Genomic DNA, 20690 nt, shown 5'->3' with positions numbered 1-20690 from the left:
CCATGTGAAAACACTTGATACATTTTTTAGTGCTTTCATTGTATCTAGTGGATTGTTGATGTTTCTCCTCCCTCTTTTCTTAGGAGCCCATCTTGCAGCTCTCAAGTTTCTGTAGAACGCTGTAAACAATTTTCACAGCTGGTTTTCAAGTAATAGAAAGAATTGCACCTTCTTCTTCATAATAGAACTTTGATAGTTGCGTTCAATGCCTAACGTTGCAGAAGCAGAAAGGGCAAATGATTCTGGAAATGGTGAGCACAGATCTGAGAGAAAGTCTCCCGAAGAGAATCTACAAGGTGCTGTCCAGTCTTTCTGTACTCGTGCCTCGGGGACACCTTTGGGTCCCAAAGGAGATGGTCATTATCCGTGGAGCTGTCCAGTGACCCATACTCGGGAGAAAATTTATGCCATCTGTTCAGACTATGCCTTCCTCAACCAGGCAACCTCAATCTATAAAACTCCAAATTCAACCCGCTCTTCTTGCCTCCCTGATAGTACCTCTTTATCTGCTGGAAATAATCCATCAAGATACATTGGTATCCCAACAAGTACATCGGAAATCATCTACAATGAAGAAAATAGCTTGGAAAACTTATCCAATAGCTTGGGCAAGCTACCTCTCGCATGGGAAATTGATAAATCTGAATTTGATGGAGTGACCACAAATTTGAAACACAAATCAGGTGAGGAAGGAGGCTTGAATTTTACATGTGAAAATAATAAAAAAACAATATATCTTGTTTAAGCTTGCCATTAAACATGGTTTCCTTTTATAAGGCTGAACAAGGAACATTGCTATGGTGTTGTCCATCATTTTTTAGTTAAAAAATAACTTTGGGCAGAGGACATTTAGTTCATTAATGGGTTACCACTGGAAACTTTACACATAACCTGAGCATTTTGAGAGCTTTGAAAAACCTAAGAAGGCTGTAAAATACGGGTATTGCAGATAAGTGTACAGAAGCTCAGAAATGGTTAATGGGGTGGCTAGAATAACATAGTACTATTTTGTAGTTTTGCAGAGACACGAATTCATCTTTCCCAATTAAATGCTTACTTTTCTTTTCTACGATATAACATTGTGGCTTTTTCATGTTAAAATTTTTTGAGCACCCAAAAAGGTCTCCGGGTACCACTGAGTAGGTTGTGTACTGCACAATTTAAGAGGGTGCTATTCACCTAGGGTGCAGTACACAGCCTTTGCAATTGTGGTGTGGTGGCCTTCTGGTAGAAACTACTGCTTTTCACTTCTTTCTTTTGAACTCACAGTAATATAGGATTTTTATGTGGTAGGTACTCTTATCCTCATTTTGTAGATAAACTGAGGCTCAGAGGAGGTAAGTTGCTTGTGGAAAGTTGATAGCTAATAAGAGGTAGAACTGGGATTTATATTTTACTTCTAGGCTTCTTTGACCATTTTGTAAAACCTCCACACTTCTTGTTCATTTGCCAAATCAACTTGTTTCACAGAATATTATGTTAATTTGTAATTCTTGGTGTCTTGTGGGTTTCACTTTGTGTCTATTTTTATGGGCGATTGGTCTATAAATTTTTTGTAATATCTTTTTTCAAATGTTGGCATTAGGGCCATGCAGGTCTCCTAAGACAAGTTTAGAAGTGATCTTTCCTGTTTTCTGAGGGGTTTTCAGAGGGGTATTAAAAATCTCGAATAGTGATTATTAACTTGTCTTGTTTCCCATTAATTCTGTTGAATTTTAGCCTGTCCATTTCATCTAAGTTGTCAATTTTATTGGTGTAAAGTTATCTCTGATAGTCCTTTTTTATCCATCTAATACCTACAGGGTCTTTAGTAATAACTCCTCTTTCATTCCTGATACTGATCATGTTATGTTCTCTCTCTTTTTTTTTTTCTGGTTAGGGCTTTATCAGTTTTGTTCATTTTCAAATAAAGCTTTTAGCTTTGTTAATTTTCTCAATTGTTTGTTTTTCTATTGATTTCTGTTTTTTTTATTATTTTTCTTCCTTCTACTCATGTTTAGTTTACTTTGTTTTTCATTTTCCAGCTTTTTGATTCAAGACTTTTCAACTATGAGCATTAGTAGAAGTGCTTTAAATTGTACTATGAGTACTGTTTTAGCCACAGCCCACAACTATTGATACACTTTATTTGTATGATCATTTAAAGTGAAGTATTTTCTAATTTCCCTTGTGATTTTTTTTTGATATAGGTATTACTATTTAGAACTGTGCTGCTTAATTTTGAAATATTTTGGGGCTTTTGCTAAAAGTTGATTTCTAATTTAATTGCATTGTGTACAAAGGACATATGATCTCGGTCTTTCAGAAGGGGCTGAGACTTTTACGTTTTATGTATGTTTTATGACTCAACATACAGTCCATGTTGGTGAATGTACCATATACATTTGAAAAGAATGCTCATTCTGTAGTTGTTGGGTGTAGTGTTCTATGAATACTTACTGGGTCAATGTGCTTGAGAGTGTTGTTCACATCTTCTGTGTTGCTACTTAATTTTTGTCTTGTTCTATCAGTTGCTGAAAATGGGGTGTTAAGAATTAACTATGATTTTCATCTTTTCTGCATTTAATTCTGTTGATTTTTGCTTGTACGTAATTTGAAACTCTATTATTAGGTGCACACACAATTATGTTTTTTTATTTCTTTTTGTTGCATTGACCTTTTTATCATTTTATCATGAAATGTCCCTCATTATTCTTGGTAATATCTCTTGTTCTGAAAGCAACTTTGATATGATCTAGCTACTCCAGCTTTCTTTTGTTTTTTTTTTTGTGTTTTTTTAGATTTATTTATTTATTTATTTATTTATTTATTTATTTATTTATTCATGAGAGACACAGAGAGAAGGCAGAGACATAGGCAGAGGGAGAAGCAGGCTCTGCACAGGGAGCCTGATGTGGGACTCAATCCCAGAACCCCGGGATCACACCCCCGGATCATACCCGGAGCCAAAGGCAGAGGCCCAACTGCTGAGCCACCCGGGTGTCCCTCCAGCTTTCTTTTGAACAGTGTTTGTGTGGTATATCCTTTTTCATCCATTTATTTTCAACTTGTATCTTTTTATATTTAAAGTCTCTCTCTCTCTTCTACTCAGCCATAAAAAGGATGGGATTTTGGCATTTGGCACAACATGGATGGACCTATCATACTAAGTGAAATAAGACTGGGAAAGACAAATACCATATGATTTCACTTAAACATGGAATCGAAAACACAAAACTAATGAATAAACCAACAAAACGCAGATTCAGACCTTTAAATACAGGGAACAAACTGATGGTTGCCAAAGGTTAGGGGGGTTGGAGGATGGGCAAAGTGGGTGAAGGGGAGTGAGAGATACAGGCTTCCAGTTATGGAATGAATACCTATGGGAATACAAGGTACAGCACAGGGAATATAGCTAGTGATTCTGTAATAGTGTGACAGATGATAGCCACTTCTGAGATGAGCATAACTTCTAAAATCATTGAATCACTATGTTGTACATCTGAAACTAATGTACCATTGTGTGTCAACTCCACTCAAAAAAGAAAAGACTTAAAAGAAAAAGAAAAGACATGTTTCGTCTTCCTCTTGATAAAAATCTTATAACTGAAAAAAAGTAAAGCACATCTCTTAAAGATAGCTTTTAAGAGTATTCAGTGAATTATTTGTTTCAGGTATTGTTTCTTTGCGTTCTGGAATTTACATTTTTAAAATAGTTTTTGTTTCCTATCTTGGATTTGGTATCTTTTCATTTGTGACTGGAATATTGTATCTATCTCATAAAGCATAGTTATAATATCCACTTTAAAATTCTTATCTGCTAATTTAAAAATCTGGGCCATCTCAGAGTTGGTCTTATCTTTTTTCATGAAAAGGTGTCACATTTTTCAGTTTCCTAACATATTCAATAATTTTGGATCATATCTAAGGTATTGGAAATGTGGTGATTTTGGATTCTGGTATATTCCTCCAAAGAGTGTTTTAAGTTCATTCATTTGTTTGTCTTTAATTTTAGCAGTAGTGAATTTGGTTTGACTGAAACTGTAAATTTTGTGTCTTGAGGACATTTCAAATCTCCATCCAATTTTTTAAGCCTTAGTTGTGCTGTTTGGGGTCTGCTCGGTGCATGCATGGTTTGGGGATCAGCCTAAGATTTGGTCCAAATTTGTACACAAAATTTGAGTCTCCTCTTTTCTGGTTCTTTTATTTCTGGGGTCCCCACCCAGTTCACTTTCAAGTGACAATAATTGTCCAAAACTCTGTCCCTCAAGTAAAAAAGACAGCAGATATTTGCTATCCTCAGATCTTTCTCTAACAGCCAGTGTGGTGAATAGAGGTAGGAGTGTACATATGTTTCTTTGGTGTTGGGGCTATATGGGTATGTTATGGGTAGGGTGAGGAATGGATGAAGGAATATGACAATGACAAGGGAAGGTAGACAAAGGTTCCTGGAGTTGATGGGATGGAGAGACAAGAGTGTTTAGGTGTTGGTATGTTATGTTCCCCTCTCAGACTTACCTTCCACTTTGCCAGAGCTTCCCTTTCTGGAATTTTTTTTTAAATGTTTGTTTGTTTGTTTATTTATTTATTTAATATTTTATTTATTTATTCATGAGAACACACACACACACAGAGAGAGAGAGAGAGAGAGAGAGAGAGAGAGAGGTAGAGACACAGGCAGAGGGAGAAGCAGGCTCCATGCAGGGAGCCCGACGTGGGATTCCATCCTGGGTCTCCAGGATCATGCCCTGGGCTGAAGGCGGCGGTAAACTGCCTGGTTTGCCCCCCTCTCTGGAATTGAATGGAATTTTGTCTGTGAGACCAGCTGTCTTTGTGGCAATGTAGGGATTTCATGAAGGCTGCTTATTTAGAGCACATGCTTATTTAGCCCAGGGAGAACATGGGAGTAAAGCAGAAGGGGACAGAGGACAAGCTCAGGGAAGCCTTAGAGGAAAAGAATGTGGATATTTCATGATAAAATGATAAAAAGTATCCAGACCACTCTGGGGGCTGTTGGGGTCACAGATTACCACACTTCATTAACCTATTAGGATTTTAAGTGGCTAGGAAAGCTACATAGGACATTAAGGTATTATTGGGTGGTGAAGACATGGGAAGAAATGTTGGAAAGTAGTTTTTCCATCTTTTTACTCTCTAAGATTTATTTTATTGGTGAAAGAAACTTATCAGAATAAGATTTAACTCACGTTTGCCAGTGGTTTTTCAGCTCTGTAGAAATTTTGTGTTCTCTGTGAAGACTTAGAATAGCTAGAGGGATTGGGGAAATCTTGTTTCTGGATATTACAGTTTTTGTCATTATGACATCTTATAAAAATCAGAGAAATCCCCTGTGTCACAAGAGTGCTGAGTTCCAGCTGGCTTTGGTTTTATTGTAGAGCATCCGAATGAATGAAACAAGCCCCTTTGCATGTCTGTTTTCTAGGCATACAGCTACACAATCTATGTTTTATAATTCTGAATAGCTCATAAGAATAAAATATTAGCTTTTGTTTCTATAACAGATTTGATTATTTCATTAAAAATGTAGTATGTGTGAACATGATTAAGTATTTGAGCATAACTCTCTGAAATGTTAATGGTATTTTAGTGATATGAAACTGGGATGTTATTTATTAATACATATTTTAAAGTTTTTATTTAGGGCAGCCCAGGTGGCTCAGTGTTTTGACGCCACCTTCAGCTCAGGGTGTGATCCTGGAGATGTGGGATCGAGTCCCACGTTGGGCTCCCTGCATGGAGCCTGCTTCTCCCTCTGCCCGTGTCTCTGCCTCTCTCTCTCTGTGTCTCTCATAAATAAATAAATATTTTTTAAAAAGTTTTTATTTAGATTCCAGTTAATTAACATACAATGTGATATTAGTTTCAGGTGTACAATATAGTAATTTAGTACTTCCATATATTATCCAGTGCTTATCACAAGTGCACTCCTGAATCCTCATCACCTATTTCACCCATCCCCCCCACCTACCTCCCCTCTGGTGATCATTAGTTTGTTCTCTAGAGTTAAGATTTTAATTAAATAACTTTTGCCTGAGTAATCCATTAGCAGCATTCAGAAATAAAAAAGTGTTAAAATTAGACAATGCAAAATCTGATTATTTTTATCGAGCTCCCAATTCCTCTCCCCCTTAGGTAATTACTATTATTTGCCTTATGTGTCTTTCAGAGAGATTGATGTATGTGTGTATGCGTGAATGCACGTTTGTGTGCATTCACCTATAAGCGCAGACTCACCCACAGAAAGGAGACTTTGTTTTCTATTCTAGTTCCTGGTGCTAAAGTTGCATTTTAATAATGTGCATGTGAGAATCATTCTTAATCCATTTTGTGGTCTCTGTAAGGCTTGGAGATATTTTTAAAGATCACATCATTGCATTATTGGATCTAGTGCTTTTACTTTCTTAACAGAGTTAGGTTAATGTGATTTTATTGTTTTATAGAAAGGATTCATTTTCTGGAAAGTGGTCTAGTTAAATATTTTCCTGTTGGTAATTTGATTTTCTACACCAAAGATTCTGTGATTGAGTCTTTTACTATCTAAGCAACTTGATTGGGAATTGGAATATAAGAATCTGATAGGAACTAACACTCGTGGTTGCCTAAAGTTGTTTTTATTCTCTCTCTTCAAGCCAGGGGAGTACTTTTGGAAAAAAAATTTCTTTAATATATTTGCAAGTATTTTGAGAGCTAGTGGTATTGCCTTTTTTGTTTTTAAAAAGACTTTATTTATTTATTCACAAGAGACACAGAGAGGCAGAGACCTAGGCAGAGGGAGAAGCAGGCTCCCCAAGGGGAGCCCAACACCCTCGGATCCTGGATCCCAGGATCAAGACCTGAGCCGAAGGCAGGCACTCTTAACCTTTGAGCCACCCAGGTGTCCCTAGTGGCATGGCTTTTTAATTTTGTTTCATAATTAGTTGTTTTGCCGTGGCAGTTTATTTCATCTTGAGCATTTTGCTTATTTTATATTCTTATATTCTAGGCAATGTAAAGAAACAAATTTCCAAGAAAAAAACTTCAGATAAAAAAGGAAGACATCAGAGGGAGTGGCCTCAGTATTCTCCTCTTGAAGATATTAAGCAGCGGAAAGTATTAGATCTCAGAAGATGGTAATCTCTAAAAGTTGGCTTTTTTCCTTAACCACACAATACCATTGTCATACTTAATAAAATTAGCTATTTCCATAGTATCTGATTCCCAGGCTAAATTTAGATTTCCCGGATTTTTCTGAAGTATCTTCATGCCTGATTGTTCATAGTGGGACCCAACCGTTAACTACACCTTGTGTTTGCTTGTTGTGGCCTATACATCTCTCTTAATCTAGAATGGTCTCTACCTCACTCTCCTCACTGTTTTTGTTTTTAATTCTAGGAGATTGACTTCTTAAGAGACTTGGCCAGATGTCTTGTAGGATGTTCTACCTTCTGGATTTGTCTAATTTTTTTCCCTTGATAGTTGTCTAAATTATTTCTATAACCTCAGCATTTCCTGAAAGCTGGAAATTAGACGTAAAGAATTGGTTTAGATTCTGGTTGAACATTTTAGGCAAGAATACTGCTTGAGTGTTCCTGTGTCCTTCATATTGGATCACATCAGGAGGTACATAGTATCTGGTCATCCAGTTTTAGATTCTAAGAGTGATTACTGGATTTAGATGCTGAAAGCATAGCCCACCTTGTCAAGGTTTTTTTGTTCCATTCTACAGCCATCATGTAATCAGTGGGATGACAGTGGCATCAGGCTAATGTCCTGTCCCCATCAACTTTTCACCTAGTGATCTTAGTCAGACCCATTGACAATTGTCCGAATTTTTATTGCAAAATGGTGATATTTCAAATTTCTATCATTTCTTCTCCTCTAATTAGCTGATATTCTTCTGATAAGAGCTTTCACTCATCAGCTGGGGCTATTTGGTTACCTTAGAATATATTTCCTATTCTAAACAAAAAAATGTTTAATTAATGATTGCTTTTAAATATTACTAGTCTATGATTTGAGGTTTTAAAAATTATTTGTATGAGGTTTAAAAATGTTAGATTTTATCATTTATTTAATAAATATTGACCCTTTACTATGGGCTGAGAATATGAAGATATATAAAACATGGTCCTTTTTTCTCAAGGTTTAAAATCTAGGTGAGAAATGGGAACAAAGCAGAAAAATACAAAATACCTCAGGCAATTTGTCTGATGTCTTAAGAGTCTTAAGAGAGGATTAAGAGAGGATTCATTGAGGAGCTAAGTCTTAAGAGAAGAAATCCGAAGAGATGGATGCTACAAAGGTCTTTGAATGGGTGGTAGGAAAGTATCTTGCTTGTTGGTGATGAAGATTAGCTAAACTTATCTGAGGGAAGCTCAGAGAAGCTAAGAAACTTGTCCAACATCACATGGTGATGTACTGAAACTGAAGAAAGCCAGACTCCAAGTTCATATTCTTTCTTTGTAACACCTGTCATGATCTATATTAGACACCAGGCTAAGCATTTAGCTTTCTTTTTTTTTCTGCTATAGAGAGAAGACATTGATTATTTCTTAATAAGAGATTATGTTTCAAAGATAAACTGGTAGTAATAAGTACGTAGAGTGTGTTGGAGAAAGATACTGGAATCAAAAACAATGTTTTTTTAATGTTTATTAATAATGGGCTTTGCTCATTTTTGCTTTGAATCTCTTAGATTTAAGATATGTTTTTTTTTTTTTAAGATATGTTTTAACAACAAATCTGGATAACTGTATTTTAGTAGTTTAACATGTGATGCGATAAAGGCTTGGATGAGGAAGGGTAGACAGGAGAAATAATCTTAGGGGGAAAATTACCAGGATGACAAGCTCATTTCTCACTGAGAATATTTTTCTTTTTTTTTTTTTAATTTTTTATTTATTTATGACAGTCACACAGAGAGAGAGAGAGAGAGAGAGAGAGGCAGAGACACAGGCAGAGGGAGAAGCAGGCTCCATGCACCGGGAGCCCGATGCGGGATTCGATCCCGGGTCTCCAGATCGCGCCCTGGGCCAAAGGCAGGCGCCAAACCGCTGCGCCACCCAGGGATCCCCTCACTGAGAATATATTACAAGATTAGGGTTGGGGTGGAAACACCCATAAAAAATAGTAGAAAGTTGGTTAAACTTGTAGGCCTGTCATGAGTAAGACCAGTTAAACAAGTTTGAACTGATGAAAAAATAGGGAAAATCTTAAGGGTACCTAGGATTGATCCTAAGGCTTTGTGAAGAAGTGTTTAAGATAGAAGGTTGAGAGAGTTAAACATGACCAGAAAAAGGTCTTTTTACTGCAGTCCTGCTCTCTGTTGGTAGGTAGACATTCCTTTGTCCTTCAAGGTTCTTCTAGCTGGACTTAGGATCAAATTGATATGAGACTGATTAACAGGAGAAAATCAAATTTAATAATGTATATAGAGGAAATCCACACAGACATGGAAATTCCAATGACAATGAGGTAACATGAAGCTTATGTGAGCTGAGGAGAGGATAGGAGTCAGATTTAAAGGAGAGGAAGGCCATTAGCCAGAAGGTGAAAGGAAATGTTTTGAAAATCAGAGTTTGCCCTGTTAGGCAGATAAATTTCTTAGTAAAGAGGAGTCTCTGTCAATAGCTCTCTTTCTGGTAAAGCAGGCAGTAGAAGGGGAAGTGAAGAGTTTTTTCTAAATCTGCTGGGTTTGCATTGCTTTTAACTCAAAATAATGTTCATGAGAAAGTGGTCCATCTTGGGGCAGCCTGCCCTTGGCCCTATACCTCAAGCCCATGGAAATAATAACAAGAAAATTAAAAAATAAGGAAAAACTCTATCTTCCCTTAAACAAAGAAATAGCAAGATAGGCTATTGAATAGAAACATAGCTTTAATCCAAGGTTATCAAATCCTGTGCACTCTGGACCAACAGAGAGAGGACACCAAGGGCTGCACAGACTACTGTTGGCCTGGAACAGTGCAGGTTTTCCTGATGTTCGTATGGCAGTCCTGAAACCATCTGGTGACCCTTTGGTTAGATTTAGGGGTGTGAGAAGCTGTATGAGTGGAAAAACATCAGAGTTCATGTTGGAGATCCAGTTCAGCACTACAGGAATGCAGGTAGAGGTTGCAAAAGGAGATATCCTGCTGATCTGATTGCCACTCCATTATCTTATCCTGTAATTTTCAGCCCAGGACAGTGCCTCTAGTGAATTGCTGGGAAAGCAGTGATGGCAAGAGTGGAACATAGGCCACACACTTCCTGATTTCAAAACATTACAGAGCTACATAAGCAAAACAGTTGATACTGGCATAAAGACAAATATGTAGACAAATAGGGCAGAATAGAAAGCCCAGAAATAGACACTCATATAAATGGGCAAATGATCTTCAGTAAGGGTGGCAAGACCACAGAATAGAGGAAGGACTGTCTTCAGCAAATGGTGTTGGGAAAAGTGGATACCATCTGCAAAAAGAATGAACTTAACCCTTACTTTTCATCATACACAAAAATGAACTCAAAATAGATTAAAGACATAAATGCAAAGACCTAATACTATAAAACTCCTAGAAGAAAATAGTATGGAAGTTTCTCAAAAAATTAAAAATGGATTCTATGTTATAGGCTGAATGTTTGTCTCCCCTCAATTCATATATTGAAATCCTAACCCCCAAGGTGATGGTATAAGAAGAGGGGCCTTCAGAGGTGATTGGGTCATGAGGGTGGAGCCCCAGTAAATGAGATTAGTGCCTTATGAGAAGAGACAGGAAGAGGGAGCTTGCTTCCTCCTCTCTCTGTTCCATGATGTGAGGACACAGTGAGAGGATGGTCATATGCTAAACAGGAGGCAGTTTCTCACAAGATATTAGATTTGCTGGCACCTTGACCTTGGACTTTTCAGCCTCTAGAACTATGAGAAATAAATGTTTGTTGTTGAAGCTACCAAGTCTGTTGTAATTTGCTATGCAGCCTGAACTGACTAAGACACCATATGATCCAGGAATTCCACTCTGGTTATCCGGATCCAAAAGAATTGAAAGAAGAATTTTGAAGAGATATTTGCATACTATGTTCATTGAAGCATTATTTACAATAGCTGAGAGGGGGAAGCAACCCAAGTGTCCATCATAGATAAAGGAATAAAGAAAATGTGCTATATACATACAAAGGAATGTTTTCAGCCTTAATACAGAAGGAATTCTGACACATGAGGACACTATGCTAGATGAAATAAGCCAGACACAAAGAGACCAATAATATGTGGTTCCACTTATAAGAGGTGATTAATAGTTGTCAGAATCATAGAGACAGAATGTACAATGGTGGTTGCCAGTGACAAAAAGTTAAGTATTGTATGATTCCATTTATATGAAGTATAAAGTAGTGAAACTCATAAAAATGGAAAGTAGAATGGTAGTTGTCAGAGGCTGGGTTGTCCAGTGGGCGTAAAGTTTCAGTCTTGAAAAATGAAAAATTTCAAGAGATCTCTTTCACCACAATGTGAATATAGCTAACATTACTCAACTGTACCCTTAAAAATGGTTAAGATGGTAAACTTTTTTTTTACCAGAATTATAAAAATCTCACCCAAAATTGAAGGCAGATTTGATGATGGAGTGTCAAAGATAGCAAACAGCTCCATTCAAGGATGAGTAAAAGTCATAGAGGAAGCAACTTGATATATGTGTATAAAAGTGGCAAAAAAAAAAAAAACAGGGACAACTGTAGAAGACATATACATTTTTGGGAGAGTTAGTTGAGGAAGTAAAGTTAAAATTCAGAATAAGTCCTTTATATTAAAAAAGTTATAATTTATGAAATTTTTCAAAATGAAGTCAAAGAAGAGATTATATGAAAACAGAAGGAAATATTTGACAGGCCCTTGGAAAGAAGTGGAGAACAACAACAACAAAAAGTCATTGCAAAGGTGAAAACCACATTAGAAGCAAGGAGAAAAAAAACCCAACCCAGTGAAAAGCATAATCAAGTCAGTGGTGAGCCAGTGTGAGGAAATCATACAAAACTTACATGGAAAAGAACAGGCATAAAAATGATTAAAGAATAGATAAATGTTGGGGTGCCTGGCTAGCTCATTTGGTGGAGTGTGTGACTCTTGATCTTGGTGTTGTAAGTTTAAGCCCTACATTAGGTGTAAAGATTACTTAAAAATAAAATCTTAAAAAAAAAAAGAACAGATAAATATGGATAAGAGACAGAGGCTCCAAATAGCACTAACTGGTATTCCAGAGAAAGAGATCAGAACAAATAGAAAAAAAAAAGAATTTGAAGACACCCCTGGAAGGAATGTTCCCAAAATAAAGAAAGGCTAGAGTCTGCAGATTTGAAAGGGTAAATTGTGTCCCAGGAAAGGAAACACAATACAGATTGATCAGCACCAAGGCATGTTCTAGTGGAGTTACTGAATTACTGAAGTTCAAGCATAAGGGGGTCCTGGGCACCCAGATGCAAAAACAGTTGTACAAAGGGAAATTATCCCTTTGGTCTCAGTCTTCACCATGGCAGCACTAGCTGCCAGGCTACAGTGGAGTCACGTTTCTCAGGTGAGAACAAGTCACCAAATGTCACATTCACATTGTCATTCGAGTGTGGAAGCAACAGACTCCCAATGATGAAAGAATTCAGTGACTATAACACCCATGAGTGCTTAGCCATTTAGCAAAGAATGTAAACCACCCAAGATATTAGGGGGGGAAAGAAAGGAATGGAAAGCAGTAGGAAACAAGTCATGTTGACTGCTTAGTCCATTTGTAGGAAATTTAGTTGCAGGACAGAATGTTGGTAGGAGCTATGAATACTTGACCACTTGAGGAAGTTAGCTTCTGAGTTTGAAGTGAGAGATCTATAATGCCAACAATTTCTCAAGCTAGGATCATTTCTGTGGGTAGGAGTTCTTTTTAAAATAGCCTTGCAGATAGATATAAACAAAATCATGTAAAATGTGTTCATTGTTTTTTTTCTTTTGTGGATGTAAACCAATTTTTAGTCTTTCCTGGAGAATGATTAGTGTGTGAGTTTCCTAGAGTTACCATAACAAAGTACCATATATGGAGGGATTAAAGCAACAAAAAATGTCTCATAGTCCTGGAGGTTGGAAGTCTGAAATCAAGCTGTTGGCAAGGCCACATTCCCTCTGAAATCCATGGGGTAGAATTTTTTGCTTCATCCCAGCTCTTGGTGCTTTGTTGGCAGTCCTTGGCATTCCTAGGCTTGCTGCTGTAACAATTCTGCCTCCTTGGCCATGGCCATGTGTTCCCTTGGCCTTGTGTCTGAGTCTTCACCTGGCAGGCATTCTCTCTGTGTGTCCTTCTTCCCTTTTTATAAGGACATTGGTCATCTTGGATTAAGGATCCACCTCTCCCATGTGACCTCATCATAATTGGATTCCATCTGCAAAGACCCTGTTTCCAAATATGGTCATAGGTACCTGTGGTTAGAACATATCTTTTTAGGGAGGTACAGTTCAGTCCATAACAATTCGTGTATTATATGGCCCCATAATAACCATATAGGTAAGTGACTGTAATCGTCTTTTGTATCTTAGTCTTAAAGGTCCCAGTTCAGCTGTAGAGACAAGGATTGTTGATTTGCATATGTGCTGTTATGCATATTATATGTACATATACAAACATACATATATCTAATTTTTCTTTTTGTAATTTTAAGTTAAGATTAAAACCGTGTTTAATGATAGTTCTTGTTTCTCCTTTTCATTTTGGCCACTGTTAGCACCTTCATTAGAAGACACTTGGGAGGTTCGGTCAGTAGATGCTGTGACTCTTTATCTCAGGGTTGTGGGTTCGAGCTCCATGTTTGGTTGTAGAGGTTAAAAATAAAATCTAAAAAAAAAAAAAAAGGAAAAGAAAGTGATTGGGAGAAGGTAATTTGAAAGCCCATATCATTTCTTTTTTATTGATTGAATAGTCTGCTTCTTTTCTCCTTTGTTCACATTAGCTGCAGTCACTTCTCTTGACACAGGACTTTTTTTTTTTTTTTTTTTTTAAGATTTTATTTATTTATTCATGGGAGACACAGAGAGAGAGAGAGAGGCAGAGACACAGGCAGAGGGAGAAGCAGGCTCCATGCAGGGAGCCTGACATGGGACTCCATCCTGGGTCCTCAGGATCACACCGTGGGCTGAAGGTGGCGCTAAACCGCTGAGCCACCTGGGCTGCCCAACACACGACTATTTGGAAAATTGTCTGGATTACTCAGTGCAACAAAATTGTGCCATGGGAGGATTTTGTATTAGACTTTAAAGTTCTCTGTGACAATGCAACCACTGCTTCTCACCTAAGGGTTTTAGTTGGACAAAGTGGGTGATAAATGGATGTTTTTCAGTCTGAGTTGAAGAGTCTGAAAAGTTGATGCATGGGGACAATGCTTTTGTTTCTCCAGTATTTTTGCATTTGTAAGTAATCATGTATGCAGCTCAACTAGGAGCTTACACTGAAATTTTAGTGTTGGTGTCTACATATATATTGTTATTTTTTTTCCATTGGTTTAGATAACATTTATTTTACCTAGTGGTTAGTTAACTTAGCTAACTTTATTAAACTGATGGTTTACTGTTGTTATGCATTTACGATATGTTTAATAAATATAAAAATCTTTTAAGTGAGTAGAGATTTTACATTGGCTTGAATGAGTAGCATTTACATTACGTTAACACATTTCATTGGCATGAGTGTTATATTTCTATATGCTTATTTTGTATTCATTTAAGTGAAGAAAATGGTCTTCTGTTTTCTCAGGTACTGCATAAGTCGACCACAATATAAGACTTCTTGTGGTATCTCCTCATTAATTTCATGTTGGAATTTCTTATATAGCACAATGGGAGCTGGAAAGTAAGTATGTTAATTTATTGGTATCTCTAAATTCTAAATCCAGAAGTTATTTGGTGTTGCTTTTTCTGTAATTAAATATTTTTAAGAAGAAGTTTTTCACAAATTGAGAAAAGATTACTACATTTTGTAATAAGCCTTCAGCTGAAAATAATAAGCATGCATTATTTGTGACAAAATAAAAATTAAAAATATAGTTGACTATTGAACAACACAGGGGTTAGGGCAGTCTAAAACCCACGTGAAGGGATGCCTGGGTGGTTCAGTGGGTGAGTGTCTGCCTTTGCCTTAGGTCATGATCACAGGGTCCTGGGATTGAGTTCCACATTGTGCTTCCCGCAGGGAGCCTGCTTTGCCCTCTGCCTGTGACTCTCATGAATAAATAAATAAAATCTTAAAAAAAAAGTAAAATAAAATCCACATAAAAGTTTTGACTGTTCAAAGACTTAACTACTCATGCCTACTGAAGCCTTACCAATAATATAAACAATAGATGAACACATACATTGTATGTTGTATGTATTATATATTGTATTCTTTTTTTTAAAAAGATTTTATTTATTTATTCATGAGAGAAACGGAGAGAGAGAGAGAGAGAGAGAGAGAAAGAGAGAGGCAGAGACACAGGCAAAGGGAGAAGCAGGCTCCATGCAGGGAGCCTGACGTGGGACTCAATCCTGGGTCTCCAGGATCACACCCTGGGCTGAAGGCAGAGCTAAACCGCTGAGCTGCCCAGGTTGCCCTATATACTGTATTCTTATAATAAAGTAAGCAAGGGAAAAAAATGCTTTTAAGAATATTGTAAGGAGGGGTCCCTAGGTGGCTCCTTCAGTTAAATATCCAACTCTTGATTTCAGCTCAGGTCATGATCTGAAAGGGTTATGAGATCAAGCCCTGTGTCAGGCTCTGTGCTGGGTGAGGAGCCTGCTTGAGATCCTTTCTCTCTCCCTATGCCCCGACCCCCCAATCTCTGAAAAACAGAAAAGAAAAAGAATATGGTAAGGAAGAGAAAATGCATTTAAAGTACTGCACTAATAAATAAATAAATAAATAAATAAATAAATAAATAAATAAAAATAAAAAATGAAAAAAAAAGTTCTGCACTGTATTTTTATATAAAAAAAATCTGCGTATAAGTGGATCCCTGCATTCAAACTCATGTTGTTCAAGGATCAACTGTATTAGTAAAATTGTTTGCAAATCAGAATGACATATGAGTATTGAGACAGGTTATATTTGCATATGATTGAAATTGTAAAATGAAAAGCAATGTTTCTTTTGTAGTCTTCCACCTATTACTCAAGAAGAAGCTTTACATATTTTGGGCTTTCAACCCCCATTTGAAGATATTAGGTTCGGCCCTTTCACTGGAAATACAACACTTATGAGGTATGAAGTCCTCACTTAGAGGCAATTACCTTATTTCTAGTTCTGCAAAATAACAATGCAGTAAATGTTTGTTGATAGTAAACCATGTTTCCAGTTGTAGAGTCCCAAACTCTCATAGATATGCCAAACTTGGGTGCTGCCTGAATTTATCTGGAATTGGAACTGTGCCATCTGTGCTATGGAACTGTTGCCATGAACAAATGTTCTTGTTGTTTTCAGATGGTTTAGACAAATTAATGACCACTTTCATGTAAAAGGATGTTCGTATGTTCTATATAAGCCACATGGGAAGAATAAAACAGCTGGAGAAACTGGTAAGTAAATATATAGAAGATATTTTTTCTCTAGTAAAAGAATTTATATCCTACCTTTATATAGGGAAAGGGAGGGTTGAGAGAGCTTTTTCTACATTTGCAGCTGCTTAATTGCCTTTAGCTCAAAATAATTTTTATGTCAAACAGGCATATTTTGGGTGACAGGCATATTTTGGTGTCCTTCCTTCTCTATCCTGAGCACCCCAGGGTTATTTTTTGCATACCTCCTGTAGCCATCAAAGTAGAAACTTACATTTTATGGGGTTTAGCAGAAACCCTCAGATCAAATGCCTTCATAGGACTTCTACTTTAATTTCTTTTTTAATCTCTGGAAATTCTTCAGTTATGTATTTTAGCATATCTTTTTAATATTTTATCCAGTACTTTTGTCATGTCATTGGCAGGGTTATTCAGGGTCTATGTATCCCAAGGAAGAAAAAATGATGTGTCAGTTTAAAAACTTTATGTTTTATAGATTTGTGTTTATATTCACATTTATGTTCTGTTGTGTAAAACAGTCCTAACTTAGAATTCCTTAGACAGCTATATACTATGAATATTACCTTACTTCTGTGATTAAATTACTTCTGTGATTAAATTTCTTTATTATGATCAACATATTGAATGTTTATACAATTTTGGGGTTTTAAGGTCTTTGATCAACATCTACTTCTTTAAACCAGATTTATTTGTAGATAGTCATATAGTAACTAATATTTATTGAATGTTTATACAATTTTGGGGTTTTAAGGTCTTTGGTCGTTTTTTTTTTTTTTTTAAATCAGCATTGACAAGTAAGGATCATCTTTGGTAATAAGTCTGGTGATCCCTAATGTACTTTTTACTAATATTTAATAATTTCTGCCTATTAGCCAGAGGACATATATCCTAAGAAGTGTATATTTTTTATTCTAGGAATGAAACATCTTACACCTTATTTCTTTAAATTAAAGGAAAATAATATTATGTTGGTTCTAGATTATTATCCTTGCTGATCTGTACTGTAGTTTATAGTGATGCTAGCTTATAATATCAGTGTAAAACAAGATGCTCATCATTGCCATGATAAAATTATATAATCACATTGACTGCTGTCATCTTGCTCATATATTACCTTTTCAGGGTAATTTTATTTACTTTTTTATTTTGTTAAAGATTATTTATTTATTTGAGAGAGAGAAAGAGGGAGAGTGAGTGCATGGTTGGAGAGGAGCAGAGGGAGAGGGACAGGCTGGTTCTACACTGAGCATGGAGCTGGACATGGTGCTTGATCTCAGGACCCTGAGATCATGACCTGAGCCAAGATCAAGAGTAGGATGCTTAACTGACTGAGCCACTCAGTCACCCTGAGGGTAATTTCATTTAAATGTAAGGGCATTTTGGTACATTTTACTATACATTTCTAGTTCCCAGTTATTTTTTTTAAAGATTTTATTTATTTATTCATGAGACAGAGAGAGAGAGAGAGAGAGAGAGAGGCAGAGACATAGGCAGAGAGAGAAGCAGGCTCCGTGCAGGGAGCCGATGTGGGACTTGACCCGGTGTCTCCAGCATCACGCCCTGGGCCGAAGGCAGTGCTAAACCACTGAGTCACCCAGGCTGGCCTAGTTTTTTTTTTTTTTTTTTTTTTTTTAAAGATTTTGTTTATTTATTCATAGAGACACACCGGGAGAGAGAGAGAGAGAGAGAGAGAGAGAGAGCAGCAGAGACACAGGCAGAGGGAAAAGCAGGCTCCATACAGGAAGCCCGATGGGACTAGATCCCGGGTCTCCAGGATCATGCCCCAGGCTGCAGGCGGTGCTAAACCGCTGCGCCACTGGAGCTGCCCATGGCCTAGTTTTTTATTTTTATTTATTTATTTATTTATTTATTTATTTATTTATTTATTTATTTATTTATTTATTTGTTTATTTTGGCCTAGTTTTTTAAAGATTAATTTTATAGTAGTAAAATCATCATTTAGTGGGAATTTAGTGTGTGCTAAGTACTGTGTTGACGTACTTGCTTTAATTCTGTAGCAATCCTGTACAGATGTATCATTCCCCCTTTACTGATGAGGAAACATATGGTAAATTCAATAAACTCAACAGGGGTTGCACAGCTAGTTGGGTGGTAGATTTAGGGGTCAAATGTGGTCTGCCTGACTTCAGATCTCAAACCTAACCACTTGTTGTTCTGTGGGTTCTGGTGTTGGCTTCTTTTAACCATCCTACTGCATTTTAGAGCTATTAAATAGTTAATTTTTTTTGTAATTAACATATGTTATTTTCAGCAACAAAATTATATATTGATAGAAACATTACTAAACATTTTCCCCCTAAATGTTCTGTCTCTCCTTAGCTCAGGGATTTTGTTTGATTTTTAGATTGCTGCATATTTTTCTTTTTATTTATTTATTTATTTATTTATTTATTTATTTATTTATTTATTTATTTATTTAAAGATTTTATGTATTTATTCATGAGAGACACAGAGAGAAGGCAGAGACATAGGCAGAGGGAGAAGCAGGCTCCCCACAGGGAGCCTGATGTGTAGGACTCTATCCCGGAACTCTGGGATCACACCTTGAGCCGAAGGCAGATGTTCAACTGCTGAGCCACCCAGATATCCCATATTTTTCTTTTTTAAAAAAATATCTGCCAGGATGACTGTTAATGGTATCAGAATTACTGGAATGGTATCACCATGTCCATGGGTTTGGGATGCTTTTTGTGAAAGAAAATGGATAATTTGGCTCTATGTTTTATGAGACCTTTATTTTAAGATATTCACATTTACTTTCACAAGATAAGTTGAATCTTTTTTCTGGCCCAAAAGATTTAAACATTCTCCAGTTATGACAAAGTATAATAATGATTTTATTCATTAAAGGTCTTCTAAAATTTACACTGGAGACAGAAGTTTGCTGGAGGCAAGTGAATGAGCAAGGGTGTTGCAGCACAGTAATTAGTGATATGAGCCAGCACCTCCACTCTGGGACTCCATCCCTTCTCTGGGGACTGCACATGTGTGACATGTGACCTTTTGTGACATGCATGCTCAATCCATAGAATAAATATTAGTAAAGCTTAATTTGCTTTAGTATGACAATAAACATCAGTAAATGATCTAATATTTTACTTCTGTGCCCCAAGAGGTCTTGTGTAACCACTTGGATGTGTCCACACTGAGGATCATTAACCGAGAGCAGCAATTGGTAGACCTTTTCTTTTTTTTTTTTTTTTTTTGGTAGACCTTTTCTATAAATAATGCAATAATCAATGGAAAGGGGATGCCTGGGTAGCTCAGTGGTTGAGCATCTGCCTTTGGCTCGGGGCATGATCCCGGAGTCCTGGGATTGAGTCCTACATTGGACTTCCTGCATGGACTCTGCTTCTCCCTCTGCCTGTGTCTCTGCCTCTCTGTCTCTCTCTGTGTCTCTCATGAATAAATAAATGAAATCTTAAAAAAAAATGAGTGGAGAGGATATCACATGTATGTGTCAGAGACAGTGGAAAAGTACTGTAACACAGTTCTCAGGATACTGTCTCAAGACTGCATTATGAGTAGGGCCCTGAGAGACACCAACTTAAAACTCATGAGTACTTGCTTATCTCATTGCCTACCAGTCAGAAGAGGATTTCATCAGAGAAGTTCATGGGCTTTTGTTGCATTAATATCAGCAGCATCTAGATAGAGGGGAGGACCTATGTGGAGAAGGTCAGTAAAATGAAAGGAAATCAGAGGAATCATGAAGACTCAGAGAAATTGTAATATGAAAGAAAATATGATATCAGAAAGAATATGGTATCAAAGAAAATCAGTTTAATTGAATTCTCAAAGTAAGAAAATGTAGTTACTTATTAATGGAATGTAAGAAAATACTGATAGGGCCCTGGAGACAGTTGATTTAGGAACCACTGTTCTGGAATTTTAAACAAATTTTGTTCAACATCCTGTCCAACTTCAAGATGTTATGCCCTACTTTTTTTAGAAAACTGTCATTTGCAAATCTTTTGAGGGTTTGTATTTTATTTATTTATTTTTCTTAATAGACTAGTACCTCTTGAGTCCTTTATGACTTTTTTAACTTAATGATTTGATGTGTAAATTCACCAGTGCCCCTAATAATCTGTGGTACGGGGCCCTATGCACTTTTTTTGTCCATATGTTC

General features: G+C 36.7%; 1 protein-coding gene across 3 annotated transcripts in view; it reads left to right on the top strand.

The window, feature by feature from the left end:
- BIVM (basic, immunoglobulin-like variable motif containing) overlaps positions 1-20690 on the top strand; it is a 39694-nt gene that overhangs the window by 5635 nt on the left and 13369 nt on the right. For all 3 annotated transcript variants that reach the window (XM_072782439.1, XM_072782437.1, XM_072782438.1), the window contains exons 2-6: positions 84-683; positions 6986-7112; positions 14742-14837; positions 16119-16223; positions 16443-16537. In XM_072782439.1, the coding sequence (XP_072638540.1) occupies positions 206-683; positions 6986-7112; positions 14742-14837; positions 16119-16223; positions 16443-16537 (901 nt within the window). In that variant the 5' untranslated portion in view covers positions 84-205. The remainder of the gene's footprint in view (positions 1-83; positions 684-6985; positions 7113-14741; positions 14838-16118; positions 16224-16442; positions 16538-20690) is intronic.

Source organism: Canis lupus, chromosome 17 (genome assembly GCF_048164855.1).
Source record: "Canis lupus baileyi chromosome 17, mCanLup2.hap1, whole genome shotgun sequence".
NCBI classification, from domain to species: domain Eukaryota; kingdom Metazoa; phylum Chordata; class Mammalia; order Carnivora; family Canidae; genus Canis; species Canis lupus.
This window is presented reverse-complemented; position numbering and strand designations above follow the sequence as displayed.